Genomic DNA, 18,780 nt, shown 5'->3' with positions numbered 1-18,780 from the left:
ACTGAATTTCCCATCAAAGAGCATGCTGTTCCTGGAAAGGACATCTCCATTTATTCAAGTCTCATTAAAATTCTGTAGTTTTTCTTGCATAGTTCTTGTTAAATTTATTTCTATGTATTTTATAACTTTTGTTGCCATTGCAAATGTATTGTCTTTGTATAATTGGCTGATTATTAAATTTTATGGCTCTACATTTAAACCAAGTAAAACAGAAGAAATGAACTTTGAAAACCTGTATGAGAATTAAATTTAAACTATCTCTGTTCAGTAATTATCCAGAAACTAGTTGAAAGAGACATTGTACAGAATTGTCTCAAAGATTAAAAAAGAAAAATCTTTGGCATGCACCAGATTTTAAAAAGTGGTGTATACCCGGGCCCTATCCTAGTAGCTCTGCATAGAACGTTTGCCTAATTCCACTTTGATGTTGGGGCCTTGGCCTGTGAAACTTCTTTTCAGAACTTACCAGGAGGTTGGTTTTTGACGATGTTATTTTCTAGGTTACATTTTGCCATCTCTATGAATCTACCAAAGAGAAATTCCCCTGATATTTGTTCCACCTGAGAAACTCGTCTGTGCTTTTATCTAGCAGATCCTAATGTAAATCCCATAATGGATAAATAACATTTCCCCTCACAGTGGCTGCCAGTGAGTATAGAGTAAAATTTCCATTCATCTCTAACAAATGCACTGCATTTTTGTGAATTCTAATCTTTGGATCCAAATCTTATTCCTGCTTTGTTGGACTTTTCTACACTTATGCCTGTATTTCATTTATTTTTTTTTCCTTCTTATATCCCATGGATCTTTGTAATCCACTTTAAATACTTTCTGGATCAAAACAGACTTTAAAATGCAGAGGAAAAGCCTACAAATAGGTTTGTATCCCATAATCCACGCTCTAATTTCATAAAATTCTATGATAAATATAATTACTGTGCCATTTGAAATAAATTTATTCTGAAATAATTATATTATTTGAAATTACAAATTAATACAAAATAAGCTTTAATTTCTAAAATCAAATTCACTTTAAAACGTCTTCTAGGAAAATGACTATACAGGTCAACACTGGACTTTAAGCGTGACTAGGCAATATGTACTTCACGAGATTCACCACATTAGTAGTTTTTGTCTTATCATTTGAAATGTGAATTTACTCCCCATTTTGTGCTCAATACTAAAACACAATTCCTCAGCAAAGATTTGCTCTACCTTTATGCTTCAAAGTTTTCCAAAAAATAAAAATTTTTTAGTTCTATAAATTGAAAATAATATATTAATGGCCCAGCATTAAAATGTGGAAGAGCAAATCAGAATTGTTTTTAGCTGAAGGTATGTTTCCAAGCTAACACAGACAAGATGAAACCAAAACCATTTTATGGAAATATACTTTAGAAATATTTTTAATTCACTATATTAAAGTGTTTTTAATGATGAATTTTTAAAAATAGAAACAAAAATTTTTAGAAAGGAATTTGTAACACTCGGATCTGTGTTTATTCTATCTAAACTATCAAAATCTTAAATGAAACTGAGGCAAGGTTACTGCAAATACTAAAAATTCACTTAGTTTGCTTAACTGAGCGTGCCTGAAGCATTCTGGGCATGAAAGATGACAGTCATGAGGCCACAGTGTTGTCCTGGATGCAGCAGCTGAGCGCTACATGTGATTCCTAAATGACAGAGATGCTCCTCAGGACACAGTGGGCTGGATGAATTTCAACAACAATCAGCTTTATGTGAGGGTCAGTGAGCAGAAAATGACCTAATAAGACAGAACTCTTGCCAAAAGCCTGAAATCAGAAGCACAGCAAAGTTCACTCCAAGTTTCCTAATTTCTACGCAGAGAAAACATTTCTAATACTTTTATTTAAAGTTTTTCTTTAAAGAGATAAAATCAATTTGGAGAATGTCTTAGAGAGTGTACACAGTGAATTTCTTGTTTGAGCCTCTCTTGTGTTCGTCTGATGGCTTAAAGGAATCTGTAAAGATCAGCCTCTCGACTTCTCAACTTCATCAGTCCACCTGGATGGAACATGAGGTCAACCATGTACATCTCAGGAGCGGGGAGGCCCCCAATCACTCCCTTCTGAGAGTCATTCTGCAGCATGACTTCATTCCACGCTCTACCGTACTCTCCGCGAACTAGGGAGCAACCAATGCCAATTCTATCAGCCAGCGCCTGCAGGAGAAAACAAGAGATCAACCAAGGGTGATGCGGGAGAGGGGTGGGGAATATCCTATTTGTAATTGCACACCTTGATTGAAGGTGAAATACACAAGTCTTGCAAAGAAATGTTTAGATAGGAGGCTGAAAGATGTGGACTATTGGTATGGGGCCAATCAAATGTGATAAATTCCCTTTATCAAATGTGATAAATTCACTCAAGATTCTATAGATGCAAAATCTCTGTGTAGGTCCTGCTGGGAAGTCACCTTTTTCAGGTAGTAACACTATTGTATCAGATGGCGAAGGTGATTGGAAAAAAGCTATTCTGTGCACTCTTGGCACTAGTGCATCTATCCGTCTTTCCAAACTTCTGGGCTCTCCCTGTCTCTGAAATGCAGTGGGACTGAATGGAGGCATCACCCTGGGGCAGGGGCTCTTTCCAGCTAAACTATTCTGCGTGCCATGGGGCAGGAGAGGCAGAACTGTGGGTGCCTGGTCCTAGGGCTCCTTGCTGCCACCTCACCAGAGACTATATTGGTTCCTTGGAAACTGTCTCTTCGATTTGCCCTCTGATGATTCCTGATTTTGAGGTTATTAAAACAAAGTATCTCTAATCTGGAGACTACTCAGCCACTTTATAGTGAACAGGAGAGCTGGCTCAGCCTGCCTGGGTCTGGATTGTAGCCCAGATCTGAGACCGACTAGCCGCGCACCCCAGCAAGGGACTTGGCATCTCTGGGCTTCCATGGCTTCATCTGAGAAATGAAGGGAACAACAGTACTTTCTTCATAAGGTGTTAGGAAGATGAAGTCAGTTATCTGTCCAGTGTTTAAAGCAGCGAACACCAGCAAGGCTACATACTCAGTTAATACTACATAGCACCAGAAGGCAGGAATTGTGTTGTTTTAGTACCCTGTATATGTATATATTAATTTATTGATTACTGACAATATAATGACTGCACCAGGTCACTGTGTCTTAGGTGGACCATGATGATTAACACGTGGTTATCATTTTTAGAGCCTTACATTCTACATAGACCTACTGGTAAAGAATCAACTATAACACAAACAGTATCTGAATGTATGGCATTCATATTTCAGTGGGGTAGAGAGACAAAAATAAATATATAATTATAAGATGTTTCCAAATGTAACACTCCGTGTCAAAGCCTTGTAAATCATCAAAACAACCAACCCTGTGGAATAGATGCTATTGTTTTCCCCGTTTTATAGAGGGTAAAACTGAGGTCGCATAATTTTCCTAAGGTCATGGTATGTGGTGACGGAAAGTGAGAGCGAGGGCATCTGTCTCTGGAGTCTGAGTTTTTAATGTCAGGGTAATAACTGCTGCTGACTGAGTGAAGGAATTCCCATCTGAAACTCCCTGTTTTCTTTGTGAAGTGGGACACAAGGTCACCTGCTTAGAGGGGAGCAGTGCAGATGGAAGGGCTTGGCAAAGGGCAGATGTGGGGCCCAGTAGCTGAAGGAAATCGGAAAAAGCCTGCCACTAGGAGCTGGGAAAGGGTGGCCTATAGAGGAGTGGCCTGTAGGTGGCGTGTATGAGTGAAAAGACAGGCAGTCAGAACAAGGCTTGGTTGGCAAGGCAGAGGGTGGAAGGATGGGAGGAGAGGGAATGGGGGAAATTAGTGAGTGAGTGAATTATTAGGGCTGTGGTATATTTGTCTATCCTGCCTAGGGAAGAAAGTAAAGCCAAACAGGCCGAAAAACTGGAAGAAAATAAGGGAGATAAAGAGTATATATAGAAGGGCTGAAGGATTTAGGAGGAGGGGAAGGATAAGATATTTTACCAGTGAGTATTGGTGTTCAGAATTTCAGTGGTGGGAGATTTCTGGGTAATTAATTGCATGGCTCAGTTGAGATATGAGGGTAATTCTGTTTGGCATAATGAGCTTAAGATGCCTGCTATGAACTGAATGTTTGTGTACTCCCCCAAATTCATATGTTGAAGCCCTAATCCCTAATGTGATGGTATTTGGAGGTGGGGGTCTTTGGAAGGAGATTAGGTTTAGATGAGGTCATGAGGGTAGACCCCACCATGGGATTAGTGTCCCTATAATAAGAGACAGGAGAGCATGCTTGCTCTCCATCATGTGAGGATACAATGGGAGCCTTTTCTCTGCCATTTGAGGATACAGCAAGAAGGTGGCTGTCTGCAAACCAGGAAGGGAGCCCTCACTAGACACTGAATCTGCTGGCACTCTGATCTTGGACTTCTCGGACTCCAGAACTATGAGAAATAAATAAATGCTGTTTAATCTTCCAGTCTATGGTATTTTGTTATAGCAGCTCAACTTGACAAGTACAGTGCCTATGAGACACTCATATAGGGCTAGCTGGATATTAATCACATACATAGATCTGGAATCAGGGGAGGTTTGAAGGATGAAGGAAATAATCTGTAGATTTTAGGTATTTAGGTACTATTTAAGGCCATATGAAGGAAAACCGCACCCTGCAAAGTACATAAAGGGAGAACAGAAGAGTGTCTGGGTCAGAACCTTGAGGAACCCCAATATTTAAGAGAGACCTGGAGGTGTTCTCCAATTCTTTGACCTGTTAAGAAAGGCAGACAATAGGGAGATCACTAAGGTCCTTATTGAGAGAGTGGGAGCGAAAGCCAGATGGCCGTGAGTTAGGACAAAAATGAGAGGTGTGCCAAAGAATGACAAGGAGCTAAGATGACTCAGAATTTTGACCAGGAATGGGAATTATCTATGGGTAGAAGCAGTGTGGTAGGTCTTTTATTCAGGTAGGCGTGGGCTCAAATTTCAGCTCCACCTATGGTTGACCTTGGGTAAAATTATTTCTCCAGGTATCAGTTTGCTCACCTTTAAAGCAAGGGTAGTCATTTCTATATTTGGCATTTTTGAAACTCTTCACAATTATAGTTATCAAGTCCCTGGCATATAGTTCAAAATGATGTTAGTCATGGTAATAGGATTTAAGGTAGTAATTGTAGCTATTATGATAAAAGCTTTATATTTTCTCTTTATATACTGCAGACTTAAGCATGTTTAGATTTTAAAGGGGAAAATAGCTAAGAGAGAGAACAGAGTTAAGACAGGAGAGAAGGAAGAATTGATAGAGCAGGCAATCCAAGGGAATAGGAAAGGCTGGCACTTAGATAATGGAATTAGCTTGGAACTGGAGGTAAGATGCATGTGAATGCAGTGATGTTTATAAGTATTTGGGAAAGGGTAGGAAATTTATGCATTTAGTCTATAGTTCACATTTTCCCAGCTTTTGTTATATGCCAGACACTGGATATGATGGAGCAAAAGATCACCCCCTCTCTTCAACCTGATCCTTCTCTGATGTCCCCATTTCAGGGAATAATGCCATCATTACCAGCTGCCCCACTCAAAGCCCGGAAATCGTTTTGTTCTTCTCATATACTCTCTCGCACCACGCCTAGGATTTAGAATGGATCAACCACACTTCTTGCTCAGTCACCTTCTAACTGGTTTTCCTGTCTCTAGTCTTGCCCCTGCTCTAATTCATTCCCCATTCTGTTGCCTGAATAGTGGTTCAAAATGATGTTACCCTCTTGAAAACTTTGAGTGGCTACTGTTATATTTTAGGGTAATAAAATAATGCCCAAACTTACATGATGCATTATGATCTAGCATTCGCCCCTCCTCTTTTCCTCATGCACACAAACTATTCTACCTTCCTCAAATAGACCACTGATTCTCATACCTGTATTATTTTGCATAAGATGTTTTCTCTGTTTAGTATACGCTTGTTTTCCTTCTTTACTTGATAAACCCTGTGCAGCCTCTCATACTTGGGTTATATATCAGCTCTTTCTCTGGAATTTTCCCTGACTTCACTTTGGAAGCTGCAAGTCTGGTTTAGGTACCCCTTGAGTGTAGGGACTGTCATTTTAGTATCTCTGTGCTCTCAGGCCCTAGCAGAGGCCCTCGCCATAGTAGGTGTATGGTCACTATTGAATAAATATGCTTCTAGTAGTCTGGTGACTATATAGGCAGGTATGTGTGTATATGCATGTATATATTCATATGTATGTGTATGCTTGTATATATGTATATATACACTTATATGTAGATATAAATAAATCTAAATGGTAGAATTAATAATATCCAGTTAAATGTTAGCAACTGGCCTACTCCAATATGATAAAGACAAAGCATTTTTACTTAATGGCAAATGAGGCAAAATACCTTACATACCTTGAAAAGCAAAGCTCGATGGTAGAAGATTCCTTTTTTGACATGTCCAATCGGTATAACGTTGGATTTAAGTTGAAATTTCAGTTCACTTATGTGAAGTTCCCAGCTGAAATCAGGTAGTTTCTCTTTTGGAATCTTACCACCCATTTTTTCTGCCACATACCTGTGTCAATTACATTGAGATCAAATCAGTCAATTTTAATAACTCACTTAGGATGCTTTGAGTGTAATTACATGTAAATATACATGTAAAAATGACATTTGCTGTGATTTTTGTTGTGCTTTATTTTTGAGAAAGTACTAACCATAAATAGTTATGCTTACTGTAGCATAGCATGCTTACTGTATGCAAACCATCATATATAAACTGAAATTCTAGAAATTTCATTCAATTTGAAGGAGAAAATGAGTGCTAATTTTTCCCAATACTTATAACAAGATAAAATCAATATAACTCTGAATATCAATGCAGTTTTAAAATTTTATCTTACTCTTGAAAAGTATTTTTAAATATTTTAATCTGAAATCCAAGGAAGGAGTTGAAGTAACATACCGTTCTTCTTTCAAGGAATTTAAACTCAGAGACAAGACAAACACACAGAACATTTTCCCATTAGACTTACAAACATTTTCAAGTTTTATATTTTTATTTTTTCTTTAAAAATGTATTTTAATTTAGAGAAAGACATGGTGTGACTTAACACTGAAGTCAGGGGCAAGGAAGAAGAGGAAGAGGCAAAAAGAAAAGTCAAGTCACAGATCTGTGGGCAAGGCAGGATAAATGTGGTATACTTTGCTTGTGGATTTCTCCTAATATTAGGCTCTCACTGAAGAAGTCAGTAAACACACCTGCAATACCCTTTGTCTCTGAAGACCACTACATTCTTGGAGTAAAGGCAGAATTGCAATTTTATTTTTTAATTTGTATTTATAAAGAGAGATGAGAGTCTCACTATGTTGCCCAGGCTGGTCTCAAACTCCTGGCTTCAATACATCTTCCCATCTCGGCCTCCCAAAGCACTGGGATTACAAGCATGAGCTAGCGTGCCTGGCCCAAATTGCGAATTTTAAAGAAATTCCTCTTGCTGCATGAAAAACCAAGCAAAGAAGAACAATGATTTAAAAAAAGAAAAAAGAGAGAGAAAGAGTTGGAGAGAAAGCTGTTGAACTGACTGCAGTTCCACCAAGCCAGGGGTACTTTAGTGAATGCCGGGGAACCAGAGCCATGGGGACATATCTCTGCCTCTCTTTGTATCTTGGTGTGGCCTCAAGTTAAAAAAAGACAATTGTTTGAGAATGATGAAAAGTGTTACTGATAGGAACAAAGCATGAAGAGGTTTGACAAATGTTCACATAAGCCAAGACAGAGTTCCGCTTGAGCCATCACTTCTCAAGGACATCAGGAACACTTCAGTAGCCAAAAATGTTCTCTTCCAGTTCTGGCTGACAAAAAGTCGATGATCTGGCAGCTGTGTTACTTGCAGTTGTCACATCCAGGTTTCATGATAGCAACTCACTGCTATTTGGAGGAGATGCAAGCTCCCATGGAGACCGCAGCTGTTGCACAAGCCAGCAGCTTACCTACTGAGTGGTGTCAGTCACGAAGGCTGTCCTCACTTCTGGTGATTCCTAACCCCTTACAGCTACCAAGTCCAATTCCAGCCTTTACCTGGTGTAATTAAACACTCTAATGAAGAAGACAACTTCACTGGCTTATACAGAGCCCTGAGCCTGCCTAAGCAGCCATTGTTTAGAATGCTCACACCCCACTTAGAGTAACATGAAACATGAAATATCAGAAACAGATCAGAAAAAGAGACATTGGACATTTGTATTAGAAAATTTATCAGTTTACAAATAATTCACAGTAGGGTTCCTTTAACTTATGAACACCCCATCCACCTAAGGGATGATTTAATTTTCAAACTTTTGATTCATTCATAACTTCTGCAGGATCACATTGAAAGATGCTTTTCATGGTCTAGCTGAAGAAAATGACAGGCATTTTTCTTGAAGCGATTTCCAGCTGCTATCTCTGATTCTTAGTGAACGTATGACCTAAATAGAAGTTGAGGACTTTTCCAATTCATTGTGTTTCTGTGTCAGTCAGAGTGCTGTAAACTTCAATTTTATTTATGGTGTATTTGTCTAAAACATGGCTAAAATGTATATGACACTAAAATTTTTTCAGAAATTAAAAATACATATATACATAGACAACTTACTTTGCCAGATCCTCAATCTGTTCCTTAATATTGGTTATTGGCAGTATTGATTTGGTCACCTCATACACATACATAGAGAAATCAGGGTCAGAGGGAGGACACCATTCTTTGTCAGAGCTTCCTTCACCAACAAATTTTGGTACCGCCATAACCTCTTCCTCCTCTTTCACTTTTTCCTCTTCTTTTTTTCCTTTGCTTTTCCTTTGAAAGTAAACAAGGGCAATCAAAATCACATCTTCTGCTAAACAAACAAACAATTGCTCTTGCATTTCTGAAAAGAGCATCACAGAAAAAAGGTACAGTGAACCCTTGAGCAACATGAGATCGAACTGTGTGGATCCACTTATATGTGGATTTTTTTTCAGTAAATACAGTTGGCCCTTCTTATCCATGGGTTCTGCATTCCACAACCAAATGTGACTGAAAATACAGTATTTGTGCTATGTAAAACCCACAGATACAGAGAGCTGACTTTTCATATATGTGGGTTCCACAGAGCTGACTGTGGGTCTAGAGTATGCATGGATTTTGGTATCTATAGGGCTTCATGAAACCAATTCCTCATGGATACTGAGGAATTACTGTATTTTATACATGCGTAAAGTTTTCAAATTTTCATTTTCAATGACAATTGGAGAATTTTACAGAGTCTATATTAGGCAGGACAAACTAATTTTCAAGAGAACATTGTGTGATTGATATATATTATGAAAATCATATATTGGTCTTCTGCACAATTGCCTAGCAAGGTGTCTGGCACATAGTAGTAGGTATGTAATACATATTTATTGAATTGGAAACAATTAGGTTGCCTTCTCAGAGAGCCTAAGCCAGCTACATCATCTGTTACTTCAGTTAAGACCTTCTGCAGAAATAATTTGGATTGCTATTTTTAAGAAAAATTATTCAAAACAAGGAAATAAAGCAAAAAAAAACCTACAAAATGAGAATGGCATGTAATCTCCATGACGTACAAGAACAAAGACTCATCCAAGGTTTATCTAGAGAAATGTACTTAGTTTAGTACTTAATAAAAATGTAATTTTAATTAAAAGTTCTGGCCTTAGAGAATTACTAGTTAGCATGTATATTTTCACATGTAGAGATGCAAATAATTCCTGTCCAATGGAAAAGATACTCTCAAAGGTTACAGTTTATTGTCCTATAGGATGTTAATCAATTTGGCATGTAATTCAGCAATCTTTTTCTAATATTCCTTAGTTAAATTGGATAGAAATACTTTCCACCTCAATGGTTCTTTGAACCAGTATGAACATCTTACTGGTTCCCTCCCTAATTAATGAGTCAAACAAAAACAATAGCATGGGTTCTTATTCCAGGTAATATGGAGTAAGCATACTTCACCCTGTCTGTCCCATTGAATACAGTCACAAAAGCTGGACAGGATGCAAGCAACAGCTGTTTGAGGACTCTGAAAAGTAAATAGCAGCAGGAAGAGCAGAGAAGAACAAAATTTGAATTAATACTCTACTGATGATGAGTTTATCCTTCTATTGAATTCCATAATTCCCCATGCTGAAATAAACTTAGCCCAGTAACTGGAAGTGAACATCAGCACAGACAGAGAAAGCTCAAGAAGATGTCCTCTTGAGAGAAAGAAAAAGAATAAAGGAAAGCCCCAGTTTTAATTTTTGTTCTTTCTAATTTTTCTTCATTCTTGTGCATTCTAAGCCCATAAGGAATCCTGTGACAGTGGTGGCACTGGTGGAACTAGGATCCTATAAGAGCCTAAAATTGCTTTATACTACCTCAGACCTTCTGCTATTTGGCTGTAGATATGGGTGCAGTCATGGCAAGAGTGCAGTAGATCAAGGTAAATAAAGTTTTCTGGCTGGAGGACCTAAAGGGAAGCCCCCAAAGAATGAGAAAAAGCAAGGAAGATTATGGAAAAGAAGGAGATCAGAAAAGCAACCCCATACAATTATTTATAAATTCCTAGGCTTATCCTGAGTTGTGCATACATGGCTTGACCCTCAACAGCACATACATAGACTTTGAAAACTGAACTACTGGACAGACTGCTATCCAAGTCCCAAAGTGGATACTGGTTGGCATACATGCAGAACCAATCCAAATAGCACTGCAAAGACTTTGAAAATTCAACTGACATGGGAATGACAATCCACAGAAGCCTGGTTGGAATTGGAAGCCTGAACTCAACTTAGTCAATTGTCTGCTAAAACACACCCCAAAGGAATATTCTTAGAATGTAAATACAACCCATAAATAAGACTCATAGGACTTATAACTTATTATAATCTAAAATTACTCATTATGTGAAGAACCAAGAAAATCTCAACTCATATAAGACAATAGACACCGCTGCCTAGATGACCCAGATGTTGATTACACAAAGACTTTAAAAATGCTTCAAGAAGTAAGATCAAATACTCTTGAAATGAATAGAAGTTTAAAAATCTTAGAAATAAATAGAAGACATAAAAATATAATTTTGGAACTGAGAAATACGTAATTAAAAGTTTAAAAGAACATAACTCCCTAAATGGGTTTAATAGCATAATGAAGATAAAAGAGGAACTAGCCAATGTTGAAGATAGAACAATAAAAATCATCCAATCTGAACAACACAGAGAACAAAATTGTTGTTGTTGTTGTTGTTCTTTGTTTGTTTTTGAAACAGGGTTTCACTTGTTGCCCAGGCTGGGGTGCACTGGCTGCCACCACTTCTCACTGTAGCCTCAAACTTCCAGTGCTCAAGTGATCCTCCCACCTCAGCCTCCTGAGTAGCTGGGAGCACAGGTGTGTGCCATCATGCTCAGCTAATTTTGTTTTTTATTTTTTTGTAAAGACAAGGTCTCACTATGTTGCCAAAGCTTGTCTCCAACTCCTGAGCTCAAGCGAAACTCCTGCCTTGGCCTCCCAAAATGCTGCGATTACAGGCTTGAGCCACCATGCCTGGATAGAAAACAAAAGATTGAAAAAAACAGTTGACAGACACTCAGGGACCTGTGGTACAATTAAAAAGGTCTAAGATTGGTGTCATCAAAGTCCAAGACAGAGAAGAGAAAGGGTACAGTATAGAAAAAACACATTGAATAAAGAAGGAAAGGCTGAGATGGCTCCCTCAATTTGGTTGAAAACATAAATCTACACAGTCAGGAATTTCAGTGAATGCCAATAAGGTAAACCCAAAGAAATCTACTCTCAGATACATCAAAATCAAACCCTTGAAAACTAAACACAAAGCAGATGACATGACTGTCTATGTAGAAACTCCCAAGGAATTCTCCAAAAAAACTACTATAAATGAGTTCATCGAAGGGTCAGGATATAAGATCAACACACAAAAACCAATTGTGTTTCATATAGTAAGTAACAAGGAACATGTGCAAATCAAAATTAAAACCAAAAAACTGTTTGAAGCATTTACAATTGCTCCAAATAAAATACTTACAGATAAACTTTGCAAAACATGTTGAATTCCTACATGATCTATGTGCTGAATATTAAAAACGCTAAGGAAAGCAATCAAAGAAGACTTAGATAAATGATGAGACGTACTGTGTTCATGGATTTGAAGATGTAACTATTAAAGATGTCAGTTCTCCCCCAAAATGATCTCTGGTTTTAATGCAATTCCTATCAATATCCCAGCTGTTTTTTCTAGACATATAATAGAAAATCTTATTCTAGAATTTATATGAAAAGACACGGATTTTAGGATAGCTACATCAATCTTGACAAAGAAAAATAAAGTGGGAAGAATCACTGTATTTGATAGTAAGGCTTACTGTATAGCTACAGTAATTCAGACAGAGTGATACTAGTAGAGGGATAGACATATGGATGGATGTAACAGAACTGAGGACCAAGAAATAGAAACCAAAAAAATATGCTCAACTGATTTTTGACAAAGGTGCAAAAGCAATTCAATGGAAGAAGGATGGTCTTTTTAACAAATGGTACTGGGGCAATTCGACTTGAGGGTCCACGTGGTGATGAAACTATTCATTATCTTAACTGTGCTAGTAGAGGCATAAACCTACACATGTGATAAAATTGTATAAAACTAAATACACATGTAGAAGAAAAATAAACTTGAATAAAATGATTGGATTGTATCAATGTCAATATCCTAGTTATGATATTGTTCTATAGTTTTCAGAATTGTATAATTAGGGTACATGGAATTGCTCTATATTACTTCTTGTAACAGCATGTTATTACTTCACAAACATTTCAGTTAAAAACTTCTTTGGCCTTACTTTTGTCATCTACTTCTAGGCTGTATTCTGTTCATTGATGTGTCAATCCCTTCACCAATACCACATGATCTTGGTTAATGTAGCTTTATAGTAAGTCTTAACATCAGGTAGTGATTATTTCAACTTTATTGTCCTTTTTCAAAATTATTTTAGCTATCATAGTTTATTTACCTTTCCATAAAAGTTTTAGAATCTGCTTGTTTATATCTACAAAAAATCCTGCTAGAATTTTGATGGAATTGCATCAAATCTATAGGGCAACTGGGGAAAAATCGACATTTTTACTATTTCGCATTTTCCAATATTTGAGCATGGTATGTCTCTTCACTTAGTGATTCTTTGATTTCTTTTGTAAGTGTTTTTATAGTTTCAATATACAAGTCTTGGACATGTTTTCTTTCACTTTCATTTTTATTTCATATTTTATTTCTTAAAGCTATTTAAAATATTTACAAAATGTTTGGTTTTCAATTGTTCATTGCTAGCATATAGAAACATGATTGATTTTTGTATGTTGACTGTATTGACCTTATATCCTGATATATTACTGAACTCATCTATTAGTTCCAAGAGTTTTTTTTAAAGTGGATTTCTTAAGCATTTTCTATTTAGACAATCATGTTGTCTGCAAATAGAGACAGGTTTTTTTTCTCCCACACTTTCCAATCTGTTTAACTTTTAAAAATTGCCTTATTGCAATGTCTAGGAATTCCAATACAATGTTGAACAGGGGTGGCAAAAACAGATGATATTTTGTCTTGTTCATGATCTTTGCAGTCTTTTACCATTAAGTATGATGTGATCTGTAGATTATTTTGTAGATGGCTTTTATCAAGTTGAGGCAATTACCTTTTATTCCTTTTTTCAACAGTTTTATTTTTATTTTTATCATATCAACATCATAAGTAGATGTTGAATTTTGCCAAATGCTTTTTCTGTGTCAGTTACTATAAGTTGGTTTTTCTTCTTTATACTGCTAATATGATGGATTACATTGATTGACAAGCATGACACAGGCTTGCAGTCCTAGGATAAAGCCCTCAAGTTGCTCAGATAAATTATTCTTTGTATATACTGCTGAATTTGATTTGCTAGTATTTCATACAAGATTTAGGGATCTATGTTCATGAGGAATATTGATCTGTAATTTTCTTGTAATGTCCTTGTCTGGTATTGGCATTAGAGTAACCTAATGCAAATAGATTGGCATTAGATTAACCTAATGCAAATAGATTGGCATTAGATTCTCGTGAGTTGAGAAGTATCCTCTATTTTCCTATTTTCTGAAAAAAATTGTGTACAATTGAGGTTAATTCTTTAAATGTTTGGTGAAATTTGCCAATGAAACTATCTGGATCAAGAGATTTCTTTTTTGAAAAAAATATTAATGAATTAAATTTATTTAATAGTTACAGGGCTGTTGTCTATTTCATCTTTGGTGAGATCGGGTAGTTTGTAGTTTTTGATAAATAATTGGTCCATTCACTGCATCTAAGTTGCTGAACTAAGTTGCTTGTAGCATTTCTCTATTATCCTTTATTGTGTGTTGAGGGGTTATAGTAATAATTCCTTCTTTCATTCCTGGTTTTGGCAATTTGTGTCCTCTGTCTTTGATTAATTGTCATCTTTGCAGAGGTTTACCCAAGTTATTGAACTTTTTAAAGAAACAGATTTTTATTTCATTGATTTTCTCTATTGTTTCTGTTTTAAATTTCATTGATTTCTTACCTTTATTATTTCCTTCTTTCTGTTTGTGTTGGGAGTGTTTTGCTCTCCTTTTTCTAGTTTCTTGAGGTAGAAGCTCAGATTATTGATTTGAGACCTCTTTTTGTTTCTAATGTAAGCATTTAGTACAATAGATTTTCCTCTCAACACTCCTTGAAGTGTGCCCCACAAATTTTGATATGCTTTATTTTAAATTTCTTTCAGTCCTACGTTCTTAATTTTTTTTGAGATGTCCTTTTATGTCCCATGGATTATTGAGAAGTGCATCATTCAATTTTCACTTGTTTAGAGATTTTCTTGTTGTATTTCTGTTATTAATTTCGAATCTGATTTATCATGATTATTGTACATATTATGTATAATTTCAAGTATTTTAAATTTCCTGAGGTTTTTTTTTATGGCTCAGGGTATTCGTGAATTTTCACATGCACTTTTAATGAAACATGTATTCTGCTGTTATTGTTGGAGTGTTCTACATATGTCAATGAGATCTTGTTGGTTGCTGCTGTTGCGGAAATCTTCTGTATCCCTGCAAATTTTCCACCTAGAAGTTCTACCAGTTGCTGGGGGTTGGGGGCAGTGTTGAAGTCCCAATTATAACTGTGAACTTGTCAAATTCTCCTTTCAGTGCTATCAGGTTTTTTTTGCTTCATTTATTTTGAGGCTTTGTTGTTTGGTTCACACACATTAGATCATTATGTCTTCCTCATAAGTTAATTCATTTGATCACTAATGTAATGTCCCTCTTTATTTCTAGTAATTTTCTTTGCTCTGTAGTCTAATTTATAAGATATTTTAAAACCCACTCCTGCTCCATAAATAGTTAATATTTACATGGTATTTTTGTCCATCCTTTTACTTTCAACCTACCTATGTCAAATGAATTTGAAGTTAGTTTATTTAAACAGCATACAGTCGGATCATAACTTCTTATCCACTCTGCCAATCTGTCTTTCAATTGGTTTTTATTCCTCTGCTCTTCTTTTCTTGCCTTCTTGTGTGTTACTTGAACATTGTTTTTAGGATTCCATCTTGACTTATTTATGGCTTTTTAAGCATAGCTTTTTGTATAGGTTTTTTAGTGGTTACAGTAGATATTACAATATACAAATATGGCTTATCACAGTGTACTGCTATCCACATTTTACTGCTTCAAGTAAAGTATGGAAGCCTCACCTCCTTTCAGGTGTCTTTACTTCCTTTACTTTAAAATATCATTGTCTTGAGTATAAGATGTTATACATTTTGTTTCAGTCATCAAATGTGACTTATAATACTCATGAGGAAATGGATAGTCTACTGCATGGAGGTATCTATATATATATGGCATTCCTCTTTCTTCCTGATCCTTCCAGATTCTTTCATCATTTCCTTTCTGTTTGAAGAACATTCTTTAGCCAATCTGTTAGGATAGGCCTGCTAACTGTAAGTTGTTTAGTTTTCCTTTACCTGAGAAGGGCTTTATTTGTCTTCTTCATTGCTGAAGAATGGTTTCACCAGATACTTGTGGTTGACAGTTCTTTTCTTTCAGCACTTGAAAAACATGCCACTTCCACCTGGCTTCTATAGTTTCAAATAAGAAAGCCACTGTCACTTGAGTCGATGTTTTCCTACAAGAAATGCATAGTTTTCTTTGGCTGCTCGATTTCAGAAGTTTAATTATAATAAACTTAGTGTTGTTTTCTTTGGGTTTATCCTATTTGGAATCTTCTCCTCTTCTTTAATCAAAAGGTTTATAACTTTCACCAAATGTGGGGAGTTTTCAACCATTACCTGTTTGAATACTCTTTCAGTCCTACCCTCTCTCCTCTCCTTCTGGAACTGCAATGATATGAATGTTGGATCTTTTATTATTGTCCCGTAAGTCCTTGAGGCTTTGTTCATTTTTTCTTTCCAGTTAATTTTTCTCTTGATTATATAGGTTGAGTGAATTCTACTGCTCTGTCCTCAAGTTCACTGATTCTATCATCTATCATTTCCATTTTATTATTGTATCCTTCCAGTGAGACTTTTTATTTGTTATTATATTTTTCAGTTCTATAATTTCTATTTGGTTCCTTTTTTATAACTGCTATTTTTTGTTGTTGAAATTTTCTATTTTTTCAGTTATTTCAAGAAAATTTGTAATGGATTGTTGAAGCACATTCATGATGACTGCTTTAAAATCCAGGTCAGATAATTCCAGCAACTGATTTATCTTCATGTTGGCATTAATTGATTGTCATTTCTCATTGGTATTGTGATTTTCTTCGTTCCTGATATGATAGGTCTTTTGTTGGTCATAATCTGGATATGTTGTCTGTTATATTGGGAAACTCTGGGTCTATTTATTTATTTTAGCAAGCAGTCTCCCTGGAGTTCTGCAGAGAGGTGCTGGACTACTTTTGTAGGCAGTGATTCCAATGACACGTTAATTTTCAGAGACTTTCAGTGAGTGTATGTGTTTTTCTGCTTGGTTTAACTAGGCTGCTGGGACTCCCACTGGTCCCTCCTGGTGTTATCTGAAGGAATACGAGGGGTTTCCCCGTTCTGGGACTCTCTGTGAAGGATAGGTATTTCAGGGCTGCAAGGACCCAGAGGCTTCCCTAGGCAGGGGCTTGTTGTGGCTGGTTTCCCGCAGCCTGTGTAAGATGGATAGGACCCTTGTGGCAAGATGTCTCCCTACTATCATCCCCCACTCCATGTCTCTTGGTGAGAGAAGGTAGCCTCAATGCCATGGGGACAAGGGAGTGCCCTGTGCCAGGGTACTTATTGTGCTTAGGTCCCTCTTGCAGGTTCCACCCACCTGCCCAGTGTTTCTCAGTGGGAGAGGGAGACTCAGGCTTATTGGGACAAAGCAGATTCCCAGGCTGGCCACATCCTGGTCTGAGCAGGTCCCTTCTGGCCACTCCAGTATCTCTGGGTGGGAGAAGCAAGTCTCAGCCCCTCAGGTATACTTGCTGTGTCTAGGTCCCTCTTGCTACTCCTGCCCAGCTGCCTTGATATCTCTTGGCAGGTCTAGGGGTAGAAGGAGGAAAAGGGAAGTTGTCTCTGGCTGTCAGAAGAGGCATTTGCTTACCCTAGATTCCTAGTATTAGTGGGGCTCCAGTCAACCCCCTTGTCATTGGCACTGAGTTTGCCTAGTGTTGTCAAATGACTACTGGTTGCTTTCTGTTGCTAGGCTGGGGGGCCTTCTGTTAGATGAGGGAACATAAGATGCCCTGCTGCTGTGTTTTCCCCCAAGTCATAGGGTCCCCAGCCAGTTCACCTTCTTCTTGCCTCCTCTGGAGTTCTCCTTTGTTTGCCTCTTGCATTATTTCCAGGGTTAATAGTTCTATTTAGCAGGGAGGAGCAAAGAAAAACTAGTCTGTGCCAACTTGATCTGCAGGAAGTCATCAAGTGATTTTTGACAAAGGTACAGAGATAATTCAAGAGAGAAAAATGTTGCTTTTCATCAAATGTTCCTGGAACAATTAGGCATTCATATGCAAAGTAAATTTCAACATAAGCCTCACATTGTATGTAAAAATTAACTCAAAATTAATGCTAGCCCTAAATAGAAAACCTAAAAGCATTGAATATTTTGAAGAAAACAAAGGAGGAAATCTTCTTGATCTAGGGTTAGCCTATTATGTATGTAAACACTCTATAGATATAAATGTAAATATACATACTTTTTCAAGGCATTCACCAAGAAGCAGGGAGTTTTTAGACATGACACCAAAAGCACAATCTATAAAAGAAAATTTTGACAAATTTGACTTCATCAAAATTAAAAACTTTTGCTCTGAGAAAGATACTGCTAAGGGAATAAAAAGACAAGGTACAGAGTGGAAGAAAATATTTGCAAGCCACATGGTCAACAGAAGACTCATATATAAGAGAAAGAATGCTCACAATTGAACAGTAAAAAAACAAACAGCTTCTGCACAGCAAAAGAAACTATCAACAGAGTAAACAGGCAAACTACAGAATGGGGAAAAGTATTCACAAACTATGTATCCAACAAAGGTCTACAAATATCCAGAATATATATAGAACTTAAACAATTCAACAAGCAAAAAATGAATGACCCCATTAAAAATGGGCAAAGGACATGAACAGACACTTCTTAAAAGAAGACATACATGCAGCCAACAAATATATGAAAAAATCTGCAACATCACTAATCATTTCAGAAATACAAATCAAAACCATAATGAGAATACCGTCTCA

General features: G+C 36.9%; 1 protein-coding gene across 6 annotated transcripts in view; it reads right to left on the bottom strand.

The window, feature by feature from the left end:
* Positions 1-1,853: 1,853 nt before the first annotated feature.
* ARMC3 (armadillo repeat containing 3) overlaps positions 1,854-18,780 on the bottom strand; it is a 110,699-nt gene continuing 93,772 nt past the window's right edge. For 3 of the 6 annotated variants that reach the window (XM_019034324.4, XM_019034325.4, XM_019034326.4), the window contains 4 exons: positions 9,975-10,046; positions 8,615-8,815; positions 6,390-6,552; positions 1,854-2,185 (listed from right to left, as the gene is read on the bottom strand). In XM_019034324.4, the coding sequence (XP_018889869.1) occupies positions 1,976-2,185; positions 6,390-6,552; positions 8,615-8,815; positions 9,975-10,046 (646 nt within the window). In that variant the 3' untranslated portion in view covers positions 1,854-1,975. Of the gene's footprint in view, positions 2,186-6,389; positions 6,553-8,614; positions 8,816-9,974; positions 10,047-18,780 lie in introns of those variants that run through there. The other 3 variants (XM_004049153.5, XM_004049154.5, XM_055352094.2) reach the window with 2 other exon arrangements.

Source organism: Gorilla gorilla, chromosome 8 (genome assembly GCF_029281585.2).
Source record: "Gorilla gorilla gorilla isolate KB3781 chromosome 8, NHGRI_mGorGor1-v2.1_pri, whole genome shotgun sequence".
Lineage (NCBI taxonomy): Eukaryota > Metazoa > Chordata > Mammalia > Primates > Hominidae > Gorilla > Gorilla gorilla.
This window is presented reverse-complemented; position numbering and strand designations above follow the sequence as displayed.